The 12831-nt window shown below is 37.5% G+C and overlaps 1 protein-coding gene across 4 annotated transcripts in view; it reads left to right on the forward strand.

Moving 5' to 3' along the window:
• The window catches only part of fasn (fatty acid synthase), a 78817-nt gene that overhangs the window by 3065 nt on the left and 62921 nt on the right, over window positions 1-12831 (forward strand). For 2 of the 4 annotated variants that reach the window (XM_067576942.1, XM_067576941.1), the window contains exon 2: window positions 2370-2505. In XM_067576942.1, the coding sequence (XP_067433043.1) occupies window positions 2379-2505 (127 nt within the window). In that variant the 5' untranslated portion in view covers window positions 2370-2378. Of the gene's footprint in view, window positions 1-2369; window positions 2506-12200; window positions 12297-12831 lie in introns of those variants that run through there. The other 2 variants (XM_067576944.1, XM_067576943.1) reach the window with 2 other exon arrangements.

Below are 12831 nucleotides of genomic sequence, written 5' to 3' on the forward strand. Positions count from 1 at the left end.
TGAATAACTGTATAGATATGTGTATTGACCAGCCCAACTTGCAGCTCACAGTCATGTGCAGGGTGTTAGTGTGTGATCAGGGTCATGTAAGGCTAGATATTGTACTGAAGGTGCATCATCAGGTCTAATCCCAGGCCAGTGCATCCTCGAGCCAAAATCCCTTCAGCTACTGATCCACAGAAGAGTCCGGGACAGCTGGATGTGCTAAGCAGTCTAATATCCAGAATGTTGATGTTCATAGATCATGTGTTTCAAAATACGTCTCTGTTAATTATGATATTTTGTTGTTTAATTTATCATCAGTGCTGCTACCTAGGCTCATAGATTGATTGTCATGGCCTGCATTTTTACATTTAGAAATGAAAAATTAAAAATATTATATCCCTCATTCTGTCTACCACATTATCTGACCTTTGTGAATCTTAGACTTCTAGATACTGAAACAGAAACCAACAGTTTGAGACCTTCATAAAGAATAGTTTGACAGCTGCAAAGACAGGAATACCATAATGCACATTTGAGTGTTTAGCAAAAACCATAGTCATTTTTCAGTTATTCTCGACAACTGGTTGAGTGCATGTGTGGTGAGAAGAGAATCCAGTTATTTTGCATGACTGCCTTTATCCTGTGATTGAACATCTCTGTCCTGATGGGCGGGTCTGCTCTCTTCCAAGATGATAATGACCCACCCATATGAAGGTGTTCTGGAGGTTTGTGGTGTGCAGTGTGCTCTGAACATCTCTGAAGTATTCTATAAGGGTAGGATGATGGAAGGACGACTTCTTTGAGAATGTGACATGCTTTACTTTAGAGTCGCTCTGTCCCAAGCTGCTAGCTCATTGGTTGATGGAAGAGTCTGGCCTTGTTGACACGAAAAGGCTTGGCCTAGAAACAAGGAACAAAGACCAAGACACACACACACACACACACACACACACACGCACACACACTACAACATGGATTTGTGCACTCATGTACACAGACTACATTGTCTGCTGTAATTGCTCTTTCGTGCATGCTCAGAGGGACCACTCTTCTCCAAACCTGCCAGTCGATTCCAACACAGTTACATACTGTATACTTCAATACTGAAGCATCTGTAGTGTGAATTAATACAATAGAATTACTGCCAGAAGGACCTTTTTTAAAAAAAATCACATTTCACACTTTGTTGTAATAAAAAAATTCAAAGCATTTGGCTATTCCACATTTTCCTGTTGCATCAGCTGACTGACTGTATTATTTGTACAATAGATCAGTGAGTATTGCACTGATGAAATGTGACTGATGTATTCACCGAGCTAGCAATCCAAAATATCAGCTTACTGGGAAGCCACACATGTATTCAGAAATTCTATTATTATAGGATTTCATTTGCAAGAGAGGGCATTTTTAAAAATACAGTCTAGGATCCAGAGGCAGATTTAACAATTTGTGAAGCTTTGCAATTAAAAAATATTTAGTGTTAAGATTTAGTGTGATTTTTGTTTTCAATAATCAAAATGGGATATTCTGTAAATGATGCAAAGAAAAGCTTTAGCCATTGGTTAAAGCTTGTATTCAGTTTAACTAAGTGGTTCCAGATTTAGAATAGAATAGTAGGGTAGTACAGTCTGATATTTCTTCAATAGTACATTAGAAAATAATAATCTTAGACATACGACTAAATTTATCTGGATGCTGTTTGTGCAGAATGTTGAGGAGGCTACATCATTTGTGTCCGCTAATGATATTTGATTTATGTATTTTAATTTGTTCCTGTCCCTGCTTTATTTTATTTGTTTTTATAAATATGGCTGCTGTCCAGTTACAGTACAGTCCAGTTCACCTGCAGAACAGCATTAAAATCCAAGCGCACCACAGAGCCTGTCCTGCCCAGCTGCTGACAGCACTGTCAGCTGAGAGTCAATAACACTGGATAGTAGAGGAGATTGTACCAGTGTCTGGTTCAAAAGTACAGTAGCTTAGCCAACTTCGCTACCATTCAACACCAGAGCTGAGAGCTTTGGAGCTCCTCTCGCTGTTCCCATTACAGTTAGTTTTGTAGTTAGATCATTTTTAGACAAGACTAGGTATGTTAAGGTAGCAGCCATGCTGTCTTCCCGTGTGTATGTGCATGTATAAAAATGAATAAAAAAATATGCACTGACTTTTGAGCTTCTCAAATGCTGATACAAATTATCAATATTTAAGGGGAAGCCCTCAAGGCATAGTGTTCATCTTAAATACAGAATAGCATGCCTGTTTGAATTTAGAACTTGATTTTCACCTGTTTGGATCAGCTAAAATAGTACTGATCACATCCATCAGTGTGTATAAAAATGTCTAGGCCTCTTATTGTTGACACATTTCTCTCTTTCCGTTCACAGTAATTCAGCATGGATGAGATAGTCATAGCAGGGATATCAGGCCGTTTGCCTGAATCCAACAACCTGGAGGAATTCTGGGAAAACCTCATCAATGGAGTGGACATGGTGACAGAGGACGACCGGCGGTGGACACCAGGTGAGTCCACTTCTAAAGCTGAATTTGATTGATTGCTCAGGGTCAGAAATGCATTTCTGTGCCACACGGAGCAGAGAATGACAGCTTTGTTTGATCAAATGGCTTATTAGAAGATTGAAGAACAGAAGTGTGAATGCATCAGCATTCACACTTCTGTTCTTCAAATCGTTATTATTTAGTGTGGATGCTGATGCATGCTGAAGCATTCACACTTGTTCTTCAGATCTTTATTATTAGTGTTAATGCTGAAAGGATTCACAGTTTTGTTCTTCAAATCTTTACTGTGTGATTGCTGTCAGCAATAAAGAGTTTATTCTCATTATCTTCTTATTTATTCTTATAATTAGTGTGAATACTTCCTTCAAACACTTTGTACACATATACACTCTCATGGTAAACTAATCCTGCTGCCACTAATGATGTTCAAATCTCTGGGCTACAAGCTCTAGTTTTAGGCAAATAAATTTCTCCCTAACAAAATGGGAACTTTTTCTCCCATTTCAGGGATTGTCTGATGGCTTAGTGGTTTAGAACACTGTTCTCGTGGTCTGCTGTCCCCATTAGATGAAAAGCTTCTGAGTTTGATACCCGCTCTTTGCAGTGCTCCTCATAATATTGCTCTTATGAACAAAGTTGCTTTGGATATTATCACGTACCATCATTCAATGTGACTTGAGTGCGATTTAATATTATTACCTGAAATGCATGTTTAAGTCATTTTTTCCTGTAACAAAGTGTGTCTGAGTAGTCTACTGGTTTAAGATCAGGCCACTTCTGTGTCCCTTTTAGATCCAAAGGTTGTGAGTTCAAACCCTGCTAAAGGCAGCACTCATTTGAGCTGATGGTGAAATAAATGCAGAAGCACACAGCACAACATTCAGGTTTCATTCACAATTCAAAACTGTCTTTATCTCACAAACACAAACAATACGTACAAAAACAACATCAGATATTTGCATGCACAAACACATACACATAATTGCCAAGAAAAGTGTCAGGAGTAACAGAGAAATCTGAATTCACATTGTTGTGTGACATGTTAGATTAGATTAGGTTAGATTAGTTAGATTTTTCAATACCATTAGCCTAACTTCAGCTTTCAGTAATCACATGTGATTTCTACAGAAATTGTATTTTCTAGTTCTTATTCCATATTCTGTACATTTTTTGGCCCTTTTCCATTTGTGCAGCTCATTCAGGAGATGTGGGCTTGTATTTGTGTCAGTGATTTTAAATAAATATTCTATACATATTATGTAGAATATTTATATGATATTCATCATGCCACCTCTTTGTCCCTTTTAGATCCAAAGGTTGTTAGTTCGAACCCTGCTAAGGGCACCACTCAGTGCAATTGATGGTGAAAAAAATGGAACACACACAGGTGCTCCTGTTTATCAGTTTATTGAGATTACTAAACACAATCCTTCTGATAAGACCCCTCTCCCCCTCTCTTTCGCTGTTTTTAACTCTTAGTGACCTCAACCCTTAAGTTTTCATTCACAATTCAAAACTGTCTTTATCTCACAAACGCAAACAAACAATACATATGAAAAAAATATAACAAACACACACATTATTGTCAAGAAAACTATTAAAAAATTAGGTATTTTTCATACAATTAAAAGTCTAAATGGAGAAATCTGAATTCACATTGTTGTGTGACGGTAGCTTAGTATGTCTGCCTCACAAACATGAGGTTGCAGGTTCAATCCCACCCATAGGAAATGTTACCCTAGATTTTTCAGATGTAATGCAATGCAATGTAAATCAGCTTTCAGCAATCACAGACAATTTCTTCAGAAATTGTATTGGGGGTTATAGTTTTTGAGATCTAAACCTTAATTGATAGGGAGTCACTGTCTCTCTTTCTTCGAACACTTTGTACATGTTATACATCCTCATGTTCTGCAAGATCTCCTCCCACTAATGATATACAAATTTCTGACTTTAGAAGCTTTGTTTTAGGCAAATCAATTTTTCCTCAACAAAATGTGAATTTGTTCTCTGTGTTTCAGGGATCCCTAGCTTGCTCAGTGGTTAAGCCTTGTTAATGGTCAGCTTTCCTTGGTAAATTACAAGATTCTGGGTTCCATACCAGCTCAGTGCATTTCTCCTCATATCATAGTATATCATGCTGTTCGATGTGTTAGCTCAGTGCATAACATGGCTGTCTTACAAATGTGAGATAGTAAATTTAATTTCACCTATGTGCAATTTTACATTTTTCAATACTATTCAGCGTTCAGCAGTACAGTCTAAATCAGCTTTCAGCAATCACATGCAGTTTCTTCAGAAATTGCATTTTCTAGTTAGTTTTCTAGTTTTGTTCTTCAAATCTTTATTATTGTGTGATTGCTGAAAGCAATTTTAATCTGTGCAGCTCATTCAGCAGATGTTTGCTTGTATTGTATTTTATTGTAACATCTTACAGTGATTTTATATATTTTGTTAAAGCATTAAAATTTATAATGGCAGTCTGACTGTCAAACTGAGTTGGAGCCTTTGTCACTTTGAGACTCAACTGCATGGACGTTCCTTATCCTACAGATGCCATTCAAACTATAAAATGTTCACATAACTTTGAATTTTCAAAGTTATCAGATTGTTAAGTGATATTTTTAGTAGTTTTGCAGCAATTTAAGTCCAAAGTCAGGGGTTTTACAGCTGCTGTCAAGTCACACCATTGTGTAATGTGATCAGGCACAGTGGAGAGCACAGATATTTTTAGACCAGAAAAAAATTCCAAATGTAAATACATTTCACATTGGACTTATAGTTTTCGAGATCTAAACCTTAATTGATAGGGTGTCCCTGTCCCGCTCTCAATGACTGCAATACAGTCTGCAGGATGTGTGTCTCCTCTCACTCCAGTTTCTTTAACTTACAGATTCTCTCTTCCTTCAAACACTTTTTACACATATCATTGAATCTCATGGTAAGCTAGTATTGCTTTTACTAATGATGCACAAATCTCTGGGCCCCAAGCTCTAGTTTGAGACAAATACATTTTCATCATCAAAATGGAGATTTTTTCTTCTCATAATAGGGAATGTCTGTCACGTCAGTGGTTTAGAACACCTTTCTCCCTTAGACAACAAAGTTGTGTGTTCAATACCAACTCATTGCAGTACTCCTCATAATATTGCTCTCATGTACAAAGTTGCTTTACATCTTTATTATACACAATAATTCAATTAGACTCCAGTTCTCTTAAATATCATTACCTAAAATGTACATTGATATGCTTGTTAAACACATCTTTTCTTGTCACATAAAGCATGTCTGAGTAGTCCAGTGGTTTAAGATCATGTCACATTAGAGTTCCTTTTAGATCTAAAGATTCTGAGTTCAAACCCTGTTTAGAGCAGAACTCAGTAGAGTTGAAGGTGAAAAAATGCACACGCCCACAGGTGCTGTCAATCTGCTAATTGAGACTGCAGTACACAGTCCTTGTGATAAAACCCCTCTTTCTCAGTTTAAAACTGTTGGTCACCTCAAACATTCAGTTTTCATTTACAGTTCAAAATTGTCTTCACCTCAGAAACACAATAAAACAATTCATACAAAAACAACATCAGATACTGTCATGTACAGACACATGCACATAATAGTCTGAAAAATTACAACTGATATATTTCATGAAGTTGTAATTCTAATCACTAAAATCTGGTCTGGCATTGTTGTGTGATGTTAGCTCGGTGCGTAGCATGTGTGACTTATAAACATGAGAGTGTAGGTTCAGTTCCACCTGTAGCTGATTTTACTCTTGGTAGATTTTTCAATAGAATTCAGCTTCCAGTAATGCAATCTAAATCAGCTTTCAGCAATCACACACAATTTCTACAGAAATTGCATTTTCTAGTTATTATTCTGTCGTCCTTACATTTTTTGGCTCCTTTCAACTGCTGCATACTTTGTGCCATAAAAACCATTCAACTGTCAATCTGTGCAGCTCACTCAGCAGATGTTCGCTTTTATTGTACTTAGCTCATTTTTTTTGGTCGCTGACTACTTTTGCATACTTTGGGCGACAGAAACCATTCAAATGTTCCTTGTTACTTTTCTTCTTTCTAGCGTATTCCAGTGATTTTATATAATTTTTTTAAAATATTAAAATTTATAATGGAAAGTCTATGGGAGGAATGTTTGAAAGTTGATATCTCAAAAACTAAAAGTGCTGAAGTATTCATGCTTTACAGACAGGTGTCCTGTGTGCCTATACTTAAGATATTAAAACCTGATACCAATAGTGTCACCATATGGTCAGTTATTACATATTTTACATTTTGGTTAATAACTCATGAATCGTAAGGTTTATCAAAACAATATTTGCACAATGTGTACCTTGGATGATTCCGATTCGCATGATAGACCATTTCCACCTAAAAAAAAAAAAAAATTCTGTCATTGTGGATTTTTGATAAACATTTTTTTGCTTTTGCTGGCACATATTTCATCTAATCTTCACCAAACTTGGTACATACTATATTAAGAGCATCCCGGACAAAACTTATTAGCTCCTTTTTCGATATCCCATACCGTTTTGTTTTGAAGGCATGACCTGATGCTTTTAATTGGCCATCACTCCTCAATACTGAATTGGATTGCAACCAAATTTTGAAATGTTGTACAGAAAGTCATATTGAACAAGTGTGTAAAATTTCATACATACAATTCTATCAAAAGGGGGCGTTAAATTAACATTATAACGTGATATTTTTGCCATTCTCTTGTCTTTAATGAAATTAAACTTGGTATACAAGTTCTCCATGAGAATCGCATGGCATTCTGAACCATGGCACCAATAGCCCCACCTTGTTGTCATTAATAAAAAACACCATATTCAATTCAATTCAATTCAGTTTTATTTATATAGCGCTAACTCACAACAAATGTCATCTCAGGGCACTTTCCACATAGCAGGTCTAGACCGAACTCTTTAATTTACATAGACCCAACAATTCCCCTGTGAGCAAGCACTTGGCAACAGTGGTAAGGAAAAACTCCCCTTTCACGGGAAGAAACCTCAAACAGAACCTGGCTCTAGGTGGGCAGCCATCTGCTTTGACCAGTTGGGTTTAGAGAGGAAGAAAGAGGGGGTGGGAGGGGGCAGAGAAGAAGGAAGAACAACAATAACAATAGATACATGACTAGCAACAACAAACAGCAGTGACAAACAGCAGTGACTGCTAGAGAAGGACATCCTCACGGCCACAGGCCAGAGCCTGGTCCTTGGGGTGCTTTGTGTGCAAACTCCAGGGACGAAGTCAAGTTTGTAACATGCAGTAATGATATATGAATACATGCAGATGGAGAGGAGGAGAGAGGAGCTCAGTGCATCAAGGGAAGTCCCCCGGCAGCCTAGGCCTATAGCAGCATAACTAAGGGCTGGTCCAGGGCATGCTTGGTCGGCGCTAACTATAAGTTTTATCAAAAAGGAAAGTTTTAAGCCTTCTCTTAAATGTAGAGAGGGTGTCTGCCCCCTGGACTGAATCTGGAAGATGGTTCCACAGGAGAGGAGCCTGATTGCTGAAGGCTCTGCCTCCCGTTCTACTTTTGAAAGCTGTAGGAACCACAAGTATGCCTGCATTCAGGGAGCGCAGTGTTCTAGTGGGATAATAGGGTACTATGAGCTCTTTAACCCTCAGGAGTCTTGGGCTATTTTGGCCGTTTTTGCATACTTTTGAATTTGCCTTAATATATCACTTTAAAAAATGTTTAACATGCCAATGTTTGGTATCCTTCTTTTCAGCACAACATCACCTATATGACCAGACAATTATTTTTCACTTTGACATACTATATCATCATATTGAACCAAAAAACACACAAAATACATAAAATCCGATTTGGAAAATTGTAGTACTTTCTCTATAAGAAACACAAACATGTTCAACAAAGCATTTTAAAGGTTGCAATTGTAAACACATGTTGCAAATTTGAACATATAATGGTAACACTGAGATAAAATCAATCTATATACATCTATTTACAACAAAAAGCAGATGTAACAATAGGCGTTTTTTACTTTTTAGCTATGCCACTCTTCAAATTAGTTGATGTAAACTATTAGACATAGAACTATATTACAGGCCTTGCATTCCCAGAGTGTAGTGAGGTTCCCAAATAGTGCAGATATAATATGTAAAGGTAACACTGAGATAAAATCAAACTATAGAGAACTATTTACAACAAAAAGCAGGGGTAGCCATAGGCATTTTTTTCTTTTTCAGCTGTGCCACTCTTCAAAAGTTGTAGGTGTCTTGCCTTGACACCTCTGGTTAGTATTGCTATTATTATTATTAGTCATATCTCTATTATTATTATCACTGTTATTGTTATTATTGTTGTTATTATGCTTCTCTGTGTCTCTCTCCTCACTCCCCCCTCTCTCAAACAGTTAGGTTGAGAGAAAAAGCTCAACCCAACTGGTCGTTGCTCTCTGATTCCGACAATGAGCTGTCATCAGCGTCTTCCTCTTGAAAAAACAACTTTATGGCTTGGCTTATGTTAAGCGTTCGCTTCATTTTTCCAACTCAAAAACTCCAAATCTTCGGAAAATTATCTCAATATCTCCTCACGTCTCTTGTTCTCTCTCTCCCGCTTCTCTCTCTCTCTCCCGCTTCTCTCTCTCGCCCACTTCCCTCTCTCTCCCGCATTTCTCCTCCGTAGGTGCTCTTCACAGTTGGCAATCCTCCCTTCCTGAAATGTTGAATCTGTGGAGCACGATCAGCAGATTCAAGCATTTTTTCCATTTCGTCATATGACAAAAATGACGAAGATATAAAATAAATGCGACATCTGCCCCGTCCCATCTTGCACGCTTTTACACATTTGTAAACATGATTTTTATATCAACGTATCTCCATTTTTACTTGGTTTATCGACACCAAACAAAAACTGGCAAAGAGTTTCAAGCCAGCACTTTGGACAGAAGTTGACAGCAACACTTAATGTGACTTTGTTTTTATGCCATGACATCCTGAAACAGACACGTCATTTGATCACGCCGGCGTGATCGGCAATCGATGGTCTCATCTGGCTCCATTGATAAATATATTTGGGTATCATCTGCATAACAATGAAAATTGATGGAGTGTTTCCGAATAATATTACCTGAAGGAAGCATATACAAGGTGAATACTATTAGTCCAAGTACAGAACCTTGTGGAACTCAATGTCTAACTTTTGCCTTCATGGAGGATTCATTAACATGTACAAACTGAAATCAATCGGATAAATAGGACTTAGACCACCTTAATGCAGTTCCTTCAATGCCAATTACATTTTCCAGTCTCTGTAATAGGATTTAATGATCAATTGTGTTAAATGCAGCACTAAGATCTAACAAGACAAGCACAGAGAGAAGTCCCCTGTCCGATGTAGTTAGGAGATCATTTGTAACTTTTACCAGTGCTGTCTCTGTGCTATGATACACTCTAAATCCTGACTGAAAATCCTCAAATAAACTATTGTTATGTAGAAAGTCACATAACTGATTGGCGACTGCTTTCTCGAGGATCTTTGAAAGAAATGGAAAGTTAGATATAGGTCTATAGTTAGCTAAGACGCCTGGATCAAGAGTAGGCTTCTTAAGAATATGTTTAATTACAGCTACTTTAAAGGACTGTGGTACATAGACTGTTACTAAAGACAGGTTGATCATATCTAATAAAGAAGTGCTAATTAAGACTAAGACTTCCTTAAGCACCCTAGTTGGGATGGGGTCTAAGAGACAGGTTGATGGTTTAGATGAAGAAATCATTGAAGTTAATCCAGAAAGGTCAATTGGTGAAAAACAGTCCAAATATATCTCAGGTTTCACAGCTGTTTCTAAGGTTCCTGTGTTTGTGGATAAATCGGTGCCTGTTGAGGGTAGATGGTGATGAATTTTGTCTGTAATAGTTAGTATTTTATCATTAAAGAAGCTCATTAAGCCATTACTACCCAGAGCCACTGGAATATATGGATCAATAGAGTTATGACTCTTTGTCAGCCAGGCCAAAGTGCTGAAAAGAAACCTAGGGCTGTTTTTATTCTCCCCTATTAATGATGAGTAATAGGTGGCTCTGGCATTACAGAGGGCCATCCTATATGATTTAAGACTATCCTGCCAGACTGAGCGAGATTCTTCTAGTTTGGTGGAATGCCAAATCTTTTCCAATTTTCGTGATATTTGTTTTAATTTGCAGGTTTGGGAGTTAAACCATGGAGCTAACCTCTTATGTTTTGTTATTTTCCATTCACTTTCTTCTTGATCACTAACCTCCATCAGACCTGCTCCTTCAGCCCTGTCAGTCTCCTCCATCTTTGTCCTCTCCCTCTCATTGCCTGTTTTTAGAAACACTTTATTTTATTAAACTCAGATTTACAAGAACTCAAGGCTTAATGAGTGATCAACCAGTTTAAATTTGTATTTGTCTGAACTGGCGAAATCTTCTCACTTGACTGGCCTTTGGTGGAGCTGCCACCTTTTCTGAAGAAATTTCGTATATCCATCTACAGGTTGAGGAATTGAGGGATATAAAATTGCATTATGATCAACACAATGTGACCTTTTCACTTACATTAACTAATTATGAACAATAAACTATGCCTACTGATATGATTGTTTTGAAATATTTAAGAGGCATATAAAAGCAAAGTATGTAAAGAGCTGTCAATAACATCTCCTTTGCTTGTTCACACTTTGGCTGGCTGGCTCGTCAGCTAGTTAGTACAGTGGAAATCGCTTATAGTGATCATGGGTCAAATTAAGCACCATAAGCAAATGATTATTATAACCATTTTTTTTCTTTTTCTTTATTTCTCATGCAGATTATCATCTAATTGATATTTGCATATTTATTATATGAATAAATAAGTAATGAAATGGCCAGCTTTGCTATTTAATGTAGCTATTTCAAAATACAGTACAGCTGTTTCACTGCTGACACCTTCCTGACTCATTTTAAGATGAGAGAAAGAGAGAGCACGCCCAAGTGAGCAGAGAGAGAGAGACAGAGACAGAGAGAGAGAGAAAGAAGCAGTGGTCAATTGAGCTAGAGAGTGGATGAGGAGAGCAGCAGTGTGAGCGTGAAAGCCAGTGAATGAGAGGAAGAAAATGTTTTTTTCTGATTGTTTCACGGTGGTTACTAATAAACACACCCACACCCCGCACCTCCGCACCCCGGATAATGGTGCTGCAGCTGCTAATTACAATATCATATGTGTATCATGGGAGTAAAAATAAAAATAGCGTGATCTTAATTTTAACTTTTTTCCCCATATTTTCATGTATGAAAAGACCCAAAATGAACACTGTAAGTGGGAATTATTGAAACAGCATTTGTATAGGAATGATTCTGTCCTGAGCTTATTAATCCATATAAGCGATTGATCACTGTAACTGTGATGATATAAGGAGTTTCTGGTGTATAATGGTAGTGTTATATAGCCTATCCTCTTGTCTTTTCCTCACTTAAACCTAAATTTAGCTAATGTAGCTAATGTCAAGCAAGTATCAAACGAGTAACTTTATAGCTAACTACATTGACCATTATTTAATACAAATTCACATTGGATCAAGGTATACTCACTCTGTAACTACTTACTATTTCACTCTGTATATTATGTTTATCTTGGTAAAGTTTTAGCCAACATCTTGTCACAACTTCAGTAGTTTCTGACTACCGTTACAATCTCTTCCAAAGATGGTACAGGAATTGCAGAGTGGGCAGCACAGCCAATGGAAATGCAGGACTAGAGCAGCAGCAGCCTCTCCAAGGTCCTAGCACCCGGTGCTTTAGGTACATTGTGAATTTGAAGATGCAATGGCACAATTTGATCGATTTTAATGAATGAAATGAAAAATGAATGAGAGAAAGCTATTGATGATTCAAACTAATAATGTACATTTATTTTGGGGGGGCTAAAGAAAGTTTATGAGGGGCTAAAGCCCCCCTAAAATAGACCTTGCAACACCCCTGTTGTGACATGTTTCAATGATTTTATATAATTTTTTGAAGTATTAAAATTTATAATGGCAGTCTATGGGAGGAATTGTCGAACCTGCCCCAAATTTCTCATGCTTGATAAGAGTCCTGGCCTGAACACATCTACATGTCAATACTGAGTCATAGTCATGGTGCCACCTACTGGCAACAGGAAGTTGCAGGTGCTGTACTTGTATGACCTCTGCCTAGCAGTTTGACCAGATCCACCTGAAATTTGGTCAGAAAAGGCTTAAGACCATGATGATGCTATACTGTGAAGCTTGTGAGTTTTCACTGAAGGCTGTTACCATGGTGATGTGGTGAATTTCGATGTTTCAACATGAAAAAA

This window comes from Thunnus thynnus, chromosome 20 (assembly GCF_963924715.1).
Source record: "Thunnus thynnus chromosome 20, fThuThy2.1, whole genome shotgun sequence".
NCBI classification, from domain to species: Eukaryota; Metazoa; Chordata; class Actinopteri; order Scombriformes; family Scombridae; genus Thunnus; species Thunnus thynnus.